Below are 16,299 nucleotides of genomic sequence, written 5' to 3' on the forward strand. Positions count from 1 at the left end.
CTGCTTATGATCCAAAACACACAAGGTCTTCTGTGAACCATGCTGGAGGTAATGTCGTGGCTTGGGCTTGCATGGCTGCTTCTGGAACTGGCTCGCTAGTCTCTATTGATAAGTCATGATGGTAGGAGCAGAGTGAATTCTGAAGTCTACAAAAACATTTCGTCTGTCAGTTTAGAGAAAAATGCATCCAAATTAATGGTGAGAAGCGTAATCATGCAACAAGACAATGACCCAAAACACACTGCCAACACAACAAAGGACTTCATCGACCTTAACCCAATAGAGCATACATTTTACCTCCGGAGGAGGAGATTGAAGGGAGAAACCCTCAGAAACAAGCGCGAACTGCAAAAGGCTGGCGTAAAGACCTGGAAAAGCATTTCAAATGAAGAATGCAACAGTCTGGTGAAACCTATGGGTCGCAGACTTCATGCATTTATTGCAAGTAAGCGTGATGCCACAAAATATTAATTATTCGCTTTAAGTTAATTTAATAATGTCTGTTCCAATCCTTTTGCTAACTTGCAATGTGGGTGGCTTCAAGCAAAAGGTGCTCTGTCCTGAGTTGTTTAGCACATCTAAATGTAAATGCCATGAAATAAAAGCTGGAATTCTCAACTTTTGTCTCATATTCATCTTTTGATCTGAAATCCAAATGTCTTCAGTACACAACAAAAACAAAGGAATTGACCTTGCCGTTCCAATACATCTGGAGGGGACTGTATGTCAGTGAATGCATGCTGCTACACCTGATTTCACCTATTGCGGTGGTGGTCTGGAACCTAACCCCTGCGATAAACGAGGGATTACTGTAATTCCCTATTTGGTGGTGAATTTATAACTCGCTGTGCTGTTTCACCACTTCAGTATCCCGGGACAGTACTTGTCGATCAGCGACTGGTAGTACGGACGCAGCTTCTCCACGTTGGGCAGCTCGGCCACTTTTGTGTAGAGATCGAATTTGCTGCGGGGAGCAGACACACAAACACAGTTACAGTTAAGGTCAAAATTATTAGGCCCTGTAGGAACTATTGAACATTTTGCAAAAATAAATCCCAATGTTTACAATATTAGTAACATTTTGTATAGTAAATTATCAAGCAATGAATGATATGGCCCCGTTTTGATTCAACTTACTTTGAAACTACACCTGGTCAATCTATTACAGAAGAAGAAGGGTTCGTGTCACCTGACCACTTGAGCGAAAGGCACTACAGTTATTTAGAGTTGCTCCACAATCTTGGTAAGAAGTGATATCATCATGCCAAATACTGTAGCAATGTCAATCTGGGCCTCAGAAAGAAGATAGTAGATAGTAGAGGCTCATTTTAAGGGAAAAGGGATGTATGTATAATTGAGCCCTGCAGCAAATAGCGAAAAAAACACAAGCAATTGCCTTTGCCCTTAAAATTTTCAAATAATTGCCCATAGTAAGTTTAAACTGTAATTATACCACAAACTGTTACAATATATTTTCATTCATTTTATACTCAGCAATACCCTTAAAAATAAATCTCTTACAGATGAGTTTATTTGCTTTTTAATAGTTGCTCAACAGAGCAAAAACAAGACAATTTACACTAAAACCCTAGGCTAAACTTAGCTCCTCCCCAACATGGTAGGATGTTAACACAGTTGATGTGTCACTTTAACATACTTCTGTGACATTATTACTTTCCAGTTAGCCAGGGCTTTGGGGGCATTTTAGAGCGTTACCGAAAGAACACTAAAAATAGGAATAATGGATAATTTAAACTATTAATATTAAGGTAATATTTTAGATACACATTTTAACTTTTTAACCTCATCTACAAATGACCTAGCCCATCTGTCAGTTTTGAAGATCAAATGTTAGTGGTATACAGTATAAAAAAAGCTTTTTTGCAGCTGTTTTCTTTGTTTTTGACCGCAAATTAACTGTAAACACTTTCTTATAGTCATGTCATTGGAGAAAATAATGGATTTTAATTTAATTTTTTTTAAATTTAAAATGAAGGGGGCTTATAATTTTGACCTTAAACGTATGTGTATACATAGCACCAGGGGACTGCAAACAAGTTTTATAATTGTACGCCACTCACTTAAACTCCTTCACCCAAAGCAACATTTGCAGGTCTGTGTCGTCACACAGGTACATGTAGTCGCCTTGGGAGTGCCAGGGGTAGAAGGAATGGTAGCGGATCATGTTGAGGCCCTGTAAGGACCCCACGCAAACATAGCGCGGCTTAGAGTCTGGATGTGACCGTGGGGGAAGATGAGTCAATGGCAGAGGTTACTTGCCTCCTTGGGAATGCAGCACTTGTTGAACTGGAGAACGCGGTAAAGGTATTCTTAGGGACACAACACCAAGACATTAAGTACACATGCAATAGCAACTATAATGACATCAGTCAAATCCAGTTAAATGTAGACGAAATACTTCACAATATTATTACTAATATGATATACTCCGACTAATTAAAAGATACCATAAAACTTGTATCGAAGACCGTTTCCTGTTTGCACAGTGGTGACTACTTTTTAAATTCAGTTTTGGGGTTATTTATGGGGCCTAAAGAAGACCCTCTTTGGGGTTAGTACTTCCAAGAACTTTTAGAGACCTCATTGAAACCCGTTAGTTCCAGGCATTTAAAGTGGAATTATGGCCTTGGATTAAAAATACAGATATTACTATGAATTGCAATAGTAGAATAGTATGATTATAATTTTAAATATTAAAAAATATATTAATTCAAATATGTAATTTTGATTATGCATTAAATACATTTTAAATCGAACAATTTAATATAATTATTAATCATTTATTTATAATAATTATTCCATTGTGAAGTGGTCGGCGATACACTGTCAGTTTCTAATATTTTCCCCCTCATGAAGTAAACCAAGGTAACTTAAATACAATTATACCCTGAGATACGAGTGACCCGAGTTTTTCGATATGAGCCGTCATTCGGACAAGTTTTTGCTTTGACTTGCAAGCGAAAAGTTGGAATACGAGCCAACAACAACAATTAATCAAAAAAGAGACTTTAAGCAACATTACAGCATTTTACAGAGTTGTTTACAGTAGAAACACATTTCGCCAGGAGCAGCAGCACACTCAATTGAATTGCAGCATTAAATCATGATGCACAAACTGTTCAATTCTTTACATTCTATTTTTCCCCCCATGACATATTTATTTGTTTATTATTCCTTAAGTTAGACAGAGAGCAGATTTCAATGGTTTGGACACGTCCAGAGGGGAGAGAGTGAGTATATTGGGAGAAGGATGATGAGGATGGAGCTGCCAGGCAAGAGAGCTAGAGGAAGACCAAAGAGAAGGTTGATGGATGTCGTGAGGGAAGACATGAGGGCAGTTGGTGGTAGAGAGGAGGATTCAGGAGATAGGCTTCCATGGAAAAGAATGACACGCTGTGGCGACCCTTAACGGGATAAGCCAAAGGAGAAGAAGAAGAAGATCCATACATAAATGCCAACATACGTTTCACCAATGTATCCTATATAAAGCATTAAAAAAAAAACAAGTAAAATACAGCTTAGATCAACAGACATTTAATGGAAGCCTGACCGAACTGACATGCACGATATTGCCAAAGGTATTCACTCACCTGCCTTGACTCACGTATGATTTTAAGGGATATCCCATTCTAAATCCATATGGTTTAATATGTTGTTGGTCTACCCTTTGCAGCGATAACAGCTTCACCTCTTGTGGGAAGGCTTTCAAACAAGTTTTAGGAGTGAGTTTATGAGAATTTTTGCCCATTCTTCCAGGAGCATGTTGGATGAGAAGGCCTGGCTCACTGTCCACTTGAAATCAACCCAAAAGTGTGCTACTGGGTTGAGGTCAGGACTCTGTGCAGGCCAGTCAAGTTCATCCATACCAAATTCTCTCATCAGTGTCTTTATGGACCTTGCTTTGTGCACTGGTGCACAGACATGTTGAAACAGGAAGGGGTAATCCCCAAACTGTTTGAATGTCCAAAATCTCTTGATATGCTGAAGCATTCAGAGTTCCTTTCACCGTAGCTCAGGGGCTAATATTTTGGACATTTCCAACTTTCTGGGAACAGTTTGGAGATGGCCACTTCCTGTACCAACATGAGGGTGCATAAGTGCACAAATAAAGGTTCATAAAGACAGAGATGAGAGAGTTTGATGTGGATGCACTTGACTGTTCTGTACATTCCTGACCTCAACCCTATAGAACACGTTCAGATGAATGACAACGGAGACTGAAAGCCAGGCCTTCTCGCCCAAGATCAGTGTGTAACCTCACAAATGCGCTTCTGGAGAAATGGTCATAAATTCCCATAAACACACTCCCAAACCTTGTGGAAAACCTTCCCAGATGAGTTTAGGCTGTTATAACTGCAGAGGGTGGACTGATGTCATATTAAACCCTATGGATTAAGAATGAGATGTCACTTAAATTAATGTCTGAGTCAAGGCAGGTGAGCGAATACTTATTACAATACACTCACATTCACACCTATGGGGAATTTGATGTCTTCAATTAACCTACTATTCATGTTTTTTGTGGGCTGTAGGAGGAAACCGGAGTCACTGGAGAAAACCCACGCAGGCACGGAGAGATCATGCAGTTCTCAGAACTGTAAGGCAGATGTGCTAACCAGTCACCCACCGTGCCGCCATCGTACAATATTATCGTGTTAGTTTTCCTTTTTAAAAGACAAACTTGTTTTTTTTCTCCCAGGGGGAGACTGGAATGGAATAATGGCATTTCCATTCATTTCAATGGGGAAAGATGATTTTAGATACAAGCGTGTCACGGAACAGATTCAACTCGTATCTCAAGGTACCACTGTATAAGAAACAGCTCTCGGTATGTCGCGGTACAATTCTACAAACACAATAATAAAAACTGTTGTATTAGGCCTTAATATCTTTGTAAATCTCTCTGAGATTATGTAAAACAATTTAAATAAATGGACTCACCATCATGACCCCAGGACATGAGGACACTGTCAAGCCCGATATTTGGTTTGTAGATGCCATATTTAGAGCTGAAGAAAACAATAAAACTAAATGGAAAACTATCTCAGAAATTGGTAAGTCTCGTAAATATAACCCGATTTTTACGTGCAAAACTTTGCTGTAAAGTACTGCGGTACTTTGTGCCATCGGTTTTCTTTTAAGAAGAAATCAGCCCATCAAACCTTGACAACAAATATTGTGTTTAGATGTCAATTTTAAGGGGAAAATATCTACTTGTAGCTGGGATTTGTGTCGTCTGGGTTCTCCTGGAAGGTGCTGTCTCGGAACACGATGGAGTTTTGAAACGTGCAGCCCACAGGGAATGTGTCACCCACCACGGCCCACTGTGGATAAATAGGGAAGACCATGGCCAATGGGAGTAAGGATTCTATATGAACATTGACATACTGTTCGTTTTCCTTGCACACATCGTAAGGTCCAAGTCACTTTTGAGAATATCCTCATAATTGTCTATGTTAATGAATGGATGCAGACAATTCGTAGGACACTTTAGAGTTTTTAGCACTCTTTTGAAAGGTTACCACTGTTCCATTGAGAAAGTACACACATTTATGGCATATGCAGTTTCACAGTTTGAAGATACCCACCATTTTCCTTGATTTAACACACAAAGGTAAATCTAAAAAAAACTGCACACAAACTTTTTAAGCACCTGTACAAAGGTGTAAATATAATGCATAATATTTTAAATATTTTCATTATGTATTTTGGGTCACTTTTATAAATAAATACATTTCAGGGGTAAAAATTACAAGGGTATTTCACCTCAACAATGTGTAAGGGTTAATGAGAACTTAAATTACGTCTTACCTGAGGTTCATCCCACAGCGCCATGACCTTCCCAACATCGTGTATCAGACCCACTAGCTGGAACCAGTCTGAGAAAGGACATTCAAGACGTAAGGGATCCATTTTCCATTTAGGGGGTACATCTAGCATCTTGTCACTACGGTGGTACCTTTAGAAGCTTGGCTTTATACCATTTGGCACTTTTACAGCATTGTACCTAGGCCTTTTTGGCCCTGCACAAGGTACAAACTTGGGAGTTCAGTTGACTAATATGAACTGGACATATTTCCACAAATCTTGCCCCTGTGGCATTTATTTACTCTGCTGCGGACTTACATGCAGCCTTCAGCCATCTATCTACCTATTGCAGGTGTGAGGAGTGGCAAAAGCGCAGTTCCAGCTGCATTTGTTAATCCAGCCCACCAAGCATTTAGATTCGCATTTGTTCTGTAATATTTGTTTGTATTATCAGGTTTTCTAAAATTGGTTAATTAAAACATATTTGACTTTTATTTAATTTAATAACTGTTTCATTGATTTATTCTAAAGAATACTAAAAACATGCATTTATTGTATTAAAAGATTGGATAATTCAGGTTAAATTTATTCGAATCAAAGAAATCAGCATGGATTATGTTATTACAATAAACTATGTTATAAATTATATTACATGTGCATTGTGCTCCCGTCCCCCCAGCCCCCTTTAAACCTCACCTCCAAATGACCTGGCCTACTTGTTTCTTTTCTAAATCAAATGTGACCCTTAAGCACAAAAGTTTGTCCCAAGCTATTATTAGGAGTGAGGCCTTGACGAGTAAAAATGCATTTTGGAAATATTAAACAATGTTAGCACCGCATTATATACTGTAATTGATGTCTCATGAAAGTGGAGTGGCAGGGCCGCGATGTTGTGCTTAGCACATCTGCCTGAAATCAGGAGATCTGAGTTCGAATCTCTGTGTGGAGTTTGCATGTTTTGCCTGTTGTTTGCCTTGTTTTTCTCCAGGTACTCCGGCTTCCTCCCACATTCCAAAGACATCTATGTTAGGTTAATTGAAGATGACTTGTCCTTAGGTGTGAAAATGAGTGTGTGGGAAGGCTTGTGCCCTGCGATTGACTGGCGGCCAGTCCAGGGCGTGTCCTGCCTCTCGCCCAAAGTAAGCTGTACTACCTTTATACCATTCCCACTTTTATAGAGGGAACTTGAAGCTCTTTGTGACCGCGTACCATTGTCTGGGTGCTCTTTGCGAATGCCCTCAGCCGTCTGGAAGGCATGGAAGGAGTTAGGGAAGTCCACGTCTGGATCAGACTCGTCCACCAGCTGGTCCAGAGACATGACGGCGTCCATCATGGGCATCTCGGCGTGGCTGCAGCCGCTCCATTCCAAGTGCTACGTGGAAGGCCCAAAAGTATCAGTACCTTCTGTTTATTTTTGTTCTGGTCTTCATAACTCTGCTTGTGATGCTGTCTGAATGTCGATATGACATGATATGTAGAAATTGTTTTTAATAGGAAACAATTTTATACAGGTTTTACAATAGCATCAGTTTGATCTATTTCTCAATACAGTACCTAAGATTACACTGTACTAAAGATGTAGGTTAACCAAACGATCCAAATGTCCGACCGGACGTCATGGCTTGGTGACACAATCGGTACTCGGTCGATCGACTCCTTTACCCTCTCCCCCCCAAAGTTCACAAAAACATCATGTGAATTCAGAGAATGTGTGTCAATGTGTGCAGTCTCATCTTCTCACCTTTTGCTTGACAAAGTCCACAGTCTGGTTGGTGTGCATCAGTTTGTATGTGTCGTACACATGCTCGGCGACACTCCCCGTCTAAAATGTGCGAACGCAACTAGGTTGCTATAAAGTCAGGGCAATTACTCCATCCACATTAGGTACACCTGCAAAATCTAATGATGATAATGATACTGGTTTTAATCGTCATCCATATTTGTATTATTGTGGTTGCAGTGGTGTAGAATAGCACTGCATCATACACTTTCTTGTATTTTCATCACCTTATTCAGCTCAAAATAACACTTCTCAATATGATGCAGTACAATTTTACAGCCACAGATTTTAATTCATAGAAATATCATGAGCATTGATGTGTTGTAGCTTAGTTTTTTTTTTTTGGCAGAACTTTAGCAGCAGCTCTTGTATTGGGTCTGTGCAGGTATACATAATGAAATGTCCATTGAGTAGCAATGCAGCATGCAGAAAAACAGATGCTCAATTTTGCCCTAAACATTCACACACAACGGTTAAAGTAATAATGTCCATATACACACTATCCACATAAGCAAAATTGTTACATTTTAATAAATTAGTATATGGTGGAAAACTTTTAGTACACAATTCAAATAAATTAAACGCATCATTCTTTAGATTCACTACACAGAGAGAAAACTATTTCATGATATACTTTGATGATTAGAGCTAACATAAATGCAAAACCATTTCAAGAAATTTAAATATAACAGTGCATAGGAAACAAATTAAAATGATTTGTTGAATGTCGAAATTAGGAAAATACTTTTCAGAAGGCTGCTTCCAACCTATGTGTTTAATGAGTCTCTATAATATAGGTTTTCACTACTGAAAATACACCTGTACAATTCTAATGTGCAACCCCAATTCATGTTCAACCTATATTTAATTGAATACACTACAAAAACAAGATATTTAATGTTCAAACTGATACACTTTTTGTTTTTAGCAAATAATCATTAACTTAGAATTTTATGGCTGCAACACGTTGCAAAAACGCTGGGACAGGTGGTAAAAGAGACTGAGAAAGTTGAGGAATGCTCATCAAACACCTGTTTGGAACATCCCACAGGTGAACAGGCTAATTGGGAACAGGTGGGTGCCACGATTGGGTATAAAAGGAGCTTCCCTGAATTGCTCAGTCATTCACAAACAAAGATGGGGCGAGGGTCCCCTCTTTGTGAACAAGTGTGTGAGAAAATAGTCGAACAGTTTAAGGACAATGTTCCTCAACGTACAATTGCAAGGAATTTAGGGATTTCATCATCTACGGTCCATAATATCATCAAAAGGTTCAGAGAATCTGGAGTAATCATTGCATGTAAGCGGCAAGGCCGAAAACCAACATTGAATGCCCATGACCTTTGATCCCTCAGGCAGCACTGCATCAAAAACCGACATCAATGTGGAAAGGATATCACCACGTGGGCTCAGGAACACTTCAGAAAACCAATGTCAGTAAATACAGTTCGGCGCTACATCCGTAAGTGCAACTTGAAACTCTACTATGCAAAGTAAAAGCCATTTATCAACAACACCCAGAAACTCCACTGGCTTCTCTGGGCCCGAGCTCATCTAAGATGGACTGATGCCAAGTGGAAAAGTGTTCTGTGGTCCGACAAGTCCACATTTCAAATTGTTTTTGGAAATTGTGGACGTCGTGTCCTCCGGGCCAAAAAGAACCATCCGGACTGTTATGGACGCAAAGTTCAAAAGCCAGCATCTGTGATGGTATGGGGCTGTGTTAGTGCCAACGGCATGGGTAACTTACACATCTGTGAAGGCACCATTAATGCTGAAAGGTACATACAGGTTTTGGAGAAACATATGCTGCCATCCAAGCAACGTCTTTTTCATGGACACCCCTGCTTATTTCAGCAAGACAATGCCAAACCACATTCTGCACGTGTTACAAAAGTGTGGCTTCGTAGTAAAAGAGTGCGGGTACTAGACTGGCCTGCCTGGAGTCCAGACCTGTCTCCCATTGAAAATGTGTGGCGCATTATGAAGCGTAAAATACGACAACGGAGACCCGGACTGCTGAAGCTGTACATCAAGCAAGAATGGGAAAGAATTCCACCTACAAAGCTTCAACAATTAGTGTCCTCAGTACCCAAACGTTTATTGAATGTTGTTAAAAGAAAAGGGGATGTAACACTGTGGTAAACATGACCCTGTCCCAGCTTTTTTGGAACGTGTTGCAGCCATAAAATTCTAAGTTAATGATTATTTGCTAAAAACAATCAAGTATATCATTTTGAACATTAAATTTCTTGTCTTTGTAGTGTATTGAATTAAATATAGGTTGAACATGATTTGCAAATCATTGTATTCTGTTTTTATTTATCTTTAACACAACGTCCCAACTTCATTGGAATTGGGGTTGTACTATCGTTAAATCTGTTCAATTGTACCCTTTGTACATGTATGTAAAACATTGACAACACTGTGTTTGCAATGTCAAATTTGTTTAACTTGCCTCAAAGTTTCTGTAGTCTTCCTTTGTGGTTTTAGGTGCCATATTTGGTTGATACACCAGCGATGGGTCTGGACCCTGCAGTTAAAAATCAAAACCGCAATAACATTTAGATTTGCATAGCATACGGTAGATTTGTTTTACTGAAGAAGCCCACTTACCAAATTGATGACCTTCATGCTTGTAGATGACGAGTTGTTGTTGTCACCCGTTTATATGTTGCCTCCACCTGTGTCGTCACTCTTTAACCAGACGTCAGCAAACCTAACGGGGTGTCTGTGTTCAACCTTGACCTTTGTGTGTTTATGTAATCCTGGCCATGTGAAAGTTTTCCAGTAACTTGTTTTCACTTGCTGAGTGCTGAGTGTGCTTCTTTGTTCCCCCCACCCCCACAACTGTATGTCGCTGAAAACATCACTTTTTTAAAATATAAAACCAGCAAACCCATCTTTTACTGTGCCTCTGTTACAATACTTGTGACGCAGGTGAATCCAAATCAGATAAGGGTATTCGCTCAATAGCAGACTGAGAACAGATCAATCGTCATTTGGCCGTGTGTGTGAATACAACATGTTTGGACAGAAGTACTGACTGAAGAGTGGAGACCAACGCTGAGATTTCATTGGGCACTTTGGGAACTGTCATCAAATAACAAAGGTTATGATTTACAGGACAAATTCAACAATTTTTGAAAAGTTTACTGAAAACCTCAAAGCAGTAAACTATCTGTGCATCACTACTCAAATCAAGGTTCATAACGACATGGATGAGAGAGTTTGATGTGGATGAACTTGACCGTTCTGCACGATCTTGACCTCAACCCTATACGTTCGAGGTTCAAGGTGCTTTTATTGTCAATTCTTCAATATGCGTAACACTGTATGGATTGAAATTACGGTACTCAAGGGCCCGCGGTGCTACAAAAGACAGTATAAATAATAACATTAATATAAAAAGCTAAATAAAACTATGGTATCTACAGTATAAAAAGTATTAAATGAATGTGCAAATATCAAAGATCAGGTGACGTGTGAAACATAGTCAAGGTCAGAGAGCCAAGGAAAATAAGACATATAAATTAGATGACAAAACCCCGATGCTGCTAACCCTGAGTCTGGTGTGTGTGTGTGTGTGTGTGTGTGTGTGTCTGTGTGTATTGATGTATGAGTGTGTGTGCATGTGCATGTTTGTAGGGCATCAGAGTTCAGGTGGGCAGAAGACAGAAGAGGTAGAGGGGGCAGAGCAGGCAGAGAGTTCAGATTCCTGACAGCCTGATGAATAAAACTGTCTTTGAGTCGGCTAGTCCTGGCCTACAGACTCCGCAGTCTCCTCCCTGATGGCAGCAGACTGAAGAGGCTGTGTGATAGATGGGTGGCATCCGCCGCTATGCAACACACAACCTTGAGGGGGCCCCCGTGTCCAGAGTAATGGTGCTGGATGTGTTGCTGCAGACCCGTACTGTGTGCGGTCTCCCTGTCAGAAAGTCCAGCGGCAGGTGCTGTAGTGTGCCTCAAAGTGAGCAAAGAAGTCATTTAGCAGGGAGGTGTAGCTGTCGCAGGTCTGTGGTGAGGGTTTATAGTCCATAAGGGTCTGAATACCACGCCACAGACTCCTTGTGTCACTGCTGTCACTGAAGTGGTGGGCGATCTCCTTGAGTACTCCCTCTTGGCCTCCCTGATGCCACCGGACAGATTGGCCCTCCTACCTACTACCTTCAGTAGTCTGTAGACCTCCCCCGACAGCCTTGGCTTCTGAATAGCACGGACAGTGATGGACTCAGTGGTGGTGACATCATCCATGGACTTGCTGATATCGGCAGTAACAGTGTCTGTGTACTGCTGAAGGTCTGTGATGGAGTTGTAGGTGGCAGCCTGTTTGAACATGGTACAGTCTGTGGTGGCGAAACAGTATTGAAGTGCCTCAAGGGACCCTTCTGGCCACACTCGTACCTGTTTCCTAACGGGTTGGGAGACTTTAACCAGTGGTCTCTAAACTGGCATTAGCATAACAGTGAGATGGCATGAGGCGCCGAGGTGGGGGAGGGGAAGGGCCTTGTAGGTCCCTCTCACGGGGGTAAAAACATTGTCCAGAGTGTTATTTCCCTGTGTTGGAAAGTCAATGTTTGAACACTTTTGGATGAATTAGAACGGGGACTGAGATCAATGTCTTCTCGTCCAACATAAGTGTGTTACCTCACAAACGTGCTTCTGGAAAAATGGTCATAAATTCCTATCAACACACTCCTAAACCTTGTGGAAAAACTTCCCAGAAGAGTTTAAGCTACTATAACTGCAGAATGTGGACCGATGTCATATTAAACCCTATGGAATATGAATGGGATGTCACTTAAATTCATATACACTATATTGCCAAAAGTATTTGCTCACCTGCCTTGACTCACATATGAACGCAAGTCACATCCCATTTGTAATCCATAGGGTTCAATGACATCGGTCCACCCTTTGCAGCTATAACAGCTTCAACTTTTCGGGGAAGGCTTCCCACAAGGTTCAGGATTGTGTTTACGGGAATTTCTGACCTTCCAGAAGTGCATTTGTGAGGTTACACACTGATCTTGGACGAGAAGGTCTGGCTCCAATTCATCTCAAAGGTGTTCTATCGGGTTAAGGTCAGGACTTTGTGCAAGCCACTCAAGTTCATCTACACCAAACTCTCTCATCCATGTCTTTATGGACCTTGCTTTGTGCTCTGGTGCACAGCCATGTTAGACATGGAAGAACTGGGTGGGAGCATGGAATTGTCCAAAATATTGGTTCCTTAGTTCCAGTGAAAGAAACTCCCAAGGATTCAGCATATCAAGAGCTTTTGGACAATTCCATGCTCCTACCTTGTGTGGGAACAGTTTGGGGATGGCCCCTTTCTGTTCCAAAACTGAGGCAGCAAATGCAACAAGCCACAAGCACACTCGACCAAAGCTTGAGAACAATAAAAGGTAGTAGCCTTCCGGTGCCATGCGCTTTTATATGCTAAGGGTTGGCACCGGGAGGTCATGTGACTTTGTTGTTATTCAAATCTCGACCTGCACATGCGATAGGGGGATCATCCAGCGCTTGAAGCACCGCGTCTCGTGATCAGGAGGGATTAGCTGCCTCAACTACCCAGAACAGTTTGGCCGAGCTTTTGAGATGTCATTATTTCACCAAATTGAAGGTAACCCTGATTTGAATGCTGGCTAATGCTGTAACAAATCTATTCTATAATGTACGTGTTAAAATTGTTAATCTAGCCAAAGATTGGCCAGAAAACAAACTACTCATCCCAAATAATAGTAGACAAGCTGAGAGAAATCCTGGCAAGGGTAATTGAGGAGCCTACCCTGGAGGATATCAAGTCTTCCAAAGCAATTAGGCTGGAAATAGATGAACCCACGGATTTCTCTGTAAACCGCCAGCTTGACATACATATCAGTTACGATTTGTAAGTTGTTAAAGGTGATTAAACAAAATTAACATGCTAATATCTTGGAACCATATGCCATTAAGCCTCACTTTATTTCAGATACCTAGACAAGGAAGAACAAGTGTTTAACCAGTTTCTGTCACACCATGGTGAGGTTTATCCAGTCTGGTTTTTTTTTTTCTGGTCCTTTCCTGTTGTATTTTGAAAGGCTAACTGCTAACTTGCCCTTCCTCGCGTGTCGGCCCTGATTCCTGATTGTCTCCACCTGTGCCCCATTATCCTCGTGTGCTTAAATAGTCTGTGACTCTCTTGTCTGGTGCCAGAGTGTCTTTGTCCGTTTGGGCGATTCACCCGAGCCTGTCTTCAGCCCATGATCCTTGTCACAGCCCTTATTGCAAGTATACCATCGAACTTTGAAACGAGTGACTTTTAGTTTGTAATTTACATAGCTTAATTTGTTCCTTAATATTTGCCTTGGCTAACATAGCCTTTGGTTTTCCTCCTTTGGAGTGATTTTGATTTTTCCTCCCTCAGGAACGATTTTCTGTTTGCTAAACTATGCTTAGATTTTGTTTTCCCTTATTGTTATTTTTTTATGAGATGACAGATCCCTCTCCTCGGAGAGCCTGGTCCTCCTTCCGAACCGCTAGAGTACTTTTGTAGCTGATTGTTTTGTCATCTTATTTAGAGGTCATCGGTGTGTACATTAAAACGGGTTAGGGCTACCCTAACCCTGCACTCTCTAAGCGATCGCTGCATCTTAGTCCTATGTGTAATCCCGGCCTCATAGTTTCTCGACATGTCGTCTGTGGATGATGAAAGCTGATAGAATAGTTGCTCCTGTAAAGGATGTCATCCAGGAGAAAGAGCTGCCAACAGATGCACTGTATGGTCTTGGAACGGATGGGGCAGCTGTGATGACAGATAGACTGTATTAACAATCTGTGGTGTATTTGTACTGTATAACCAGGTTTGGAGAGTAATGGAATACATGTACCAGCGTTAAGTATTCAGGATACAAAACAATTGTAACTCTAAACCAGTAGTTACAAGAAAAAAACATGTAATCAGATTACAGGTACATTTATTAAAAATTAGGATTATTTCGCAGGATTACATTTTTAATGCGGGAAGGGAGGGGCTGGTCGTTGATTTGAGCCCTCACCCGCTTTCAAACTAGTGGGCCAAGCAACCTTGTCAGGAGTTTAGCAGCGCAACAAGTGGGATAACAGTGGACTTCAATGGAAGGCAGAGGGTTTTTTTTCTGGGGGGTGGCAAAAGCAAAAGCGGCCAGTTCAAAAGCGAATCAAAAATAATGGACGTGACAGCTTTGATTGTATGTTGACTAGAGAATTCATTCATTTTGGATATTAATGAAGAAAACTGCACTGTGAAAGTTGTCCTGACTGCTGGTGAGGCAATAGGAGCCATCATAGCCCTATGGCTGCACTTTGAGGAAATATTTCACTATCCCATGAACTTACTTATTTAACACTGCACTATCTTAGCAATACCAACTGCTAAACTTGTCACTCGGAATAAAAAGTTTTTCCGCGGTCATGATGTCACATTGCATCATCGTCAATTCAAAAGTCTGTGTGTGTGTGTGCGTGCACGCGTGTATAAAGCTCAATCTTTTCTCCATTTCACAAAATGAGGAAAAACGTGGTGGTCGACACCGGTGGTGGGGAGAGGACGTTTACTCAAGCATTGCTTGAGGTATGTTGACGTACAATACGTCCCCCACGGTGGCAGGCGATTAACTTAACCTTTGGGCCACGGCTGCCCAAGAAGTGGAATTTTGCACGCTCTTGTCTTAGTTCTGGCAGCGTGCAAGTCCTCAAGGGTGGGTAGGGGGGTACCGACAATCCTTTCAGCAGTTTTGATTGTCCGTTGCAGTCAGAGTTTGTCCTTTTTTGTAGCAGCACCAAACTAGACTGTGATGGAAGAACACAATACTGATTCGATGACCGCTGTGTAGAATTGCCTCAGCAGCTCCTGTGGCAGGCCGTGCTTCATCAGAAGCCGCAGGAAGTACATCCTCTGCTGGGCCTTTTTGGGATGGAGTTGATGTTGGTCGCCCACTTCAGGTCCTGAGAGACTGTAATTCCCAGGAAAATATATATATATATATATAGATAGATAGATAGATATAGAAGCTTTTACCATCAGCCTCATCAAAAACCTTGAGAAAGACATTTGAGAATCTCCACATCATTGGAGCTTTCAGTGTCATTAAACATTTCAAGGATGGTTTCTCTGTAAATCAGGATTCCATGATGACATTTTAAAAAATTGTCAACTCAAAAGCCAAGGAGAAATAATGGCAAAGTTGGCCAGTGAATATGATGAGTGGGCAGACATCTCCCCTTGCCTGGCCCAATTGCCCCAGTGTCTAGTGTAAATTGGGACCGAGACTTCTTGGCAATGAACAGGGTCAGTGATTTTAAACCATAATGCACAATGTTAAAAACGTCAGTGAATTTTCTTGTGCTATCTTCCAAAATTGGCAGCATGACTTCTCTGTAGGTGTGAATGTGAGTGCCAATGGTTCTTCGTTTACATGTGGCCTGCGATTGCCTGTCGACCTCTTCAGGGTGTACCCCGCCTCTTGCCCAAAGTCTGCTGGGATAGGCTCCAGCACGCCTGTGACCCTAGTGAGGATAAGTGGGATAGAAAATGGATGGATGGATACTGTATCTTCCAAAATGGTTATGCAAGATTTGTTCTCATTACTTTTAATTAGCTACTGAAAATGATATTGTTGTGTATGTGCAATAAATAATCATAGTTCATAAAACTTTGTTTGACTACA

At 41.1% G+C, this 16,299-nt stretch overlaps 1 protein-coding gene across 4 annotated transcripts; it reads right to left on the minus strand.

The window, feature by feature from the left end:
• Positions 1–401: 401 nt before the first annotated feature.
• miox (myo-inositol oxygenase) lies at positions 402–10,357 on the minus strand. 4 transcript variants are annotated; one of them, XM_061774239.1, is made up of 10 exons: positions 10,226–10,346; positions 10,068–10,142; positions 7,571–7,651; positions 7,039–7,201; positions 5,833–5,900; positions 5,236–5,345; positions 4,963–5,030; positions 2,281–2,330; positions 2,082–2,194; positions 402–964 (listed from the first exon to the last, which is right to left on the minus strand). In XM_061774239.1, exons 1-10 carry the CDS (start codon positions 10,241–10,243, stop codon positions 856–858), a joined length of 855 nt encoding a protein of 284 aa, XP_061630223.1. In that variant the 5' UTR covers positions 10,244–10,346; the 3' UTR covers positions 402–855. The 4 variants fall into 4 exon arrangements, with proteins under 4 accessions (XP_061630223.1, XP_061630219.1, XP_061630220.1 ...); XM_061774235.1 differs by lacking the exon at positions 7,571–7,651 and having other exon boundaries at positions 10,226–10,342; XM_061774236.1 differs by lacking the exon at positions 10,226–10,346 and having other exon boundaries at positions 7,571–7,728; positions 10,068–10,131.
• Positions 10,358–16,299: the final 5,942 nt, after the last annotated feature.

Source organism: Phyllopteryx taeniolatus, chromosome 5 (genome assembly GCF_024500385.1).
Source record: "Phyllopteryx taeniolatus isolate TA_2022b chromosome 5, UOR_Ptae_1.2, whole genome shotgun sequence".
In the NCBI taxonomy this organism is placed as follows: Eukaryota; Metazoa; Chordata; class Actinopteri; order Syngnathiformes; family Syngnathidae; genus Phyllopteryx; species Phyllopteryx taeniolatus.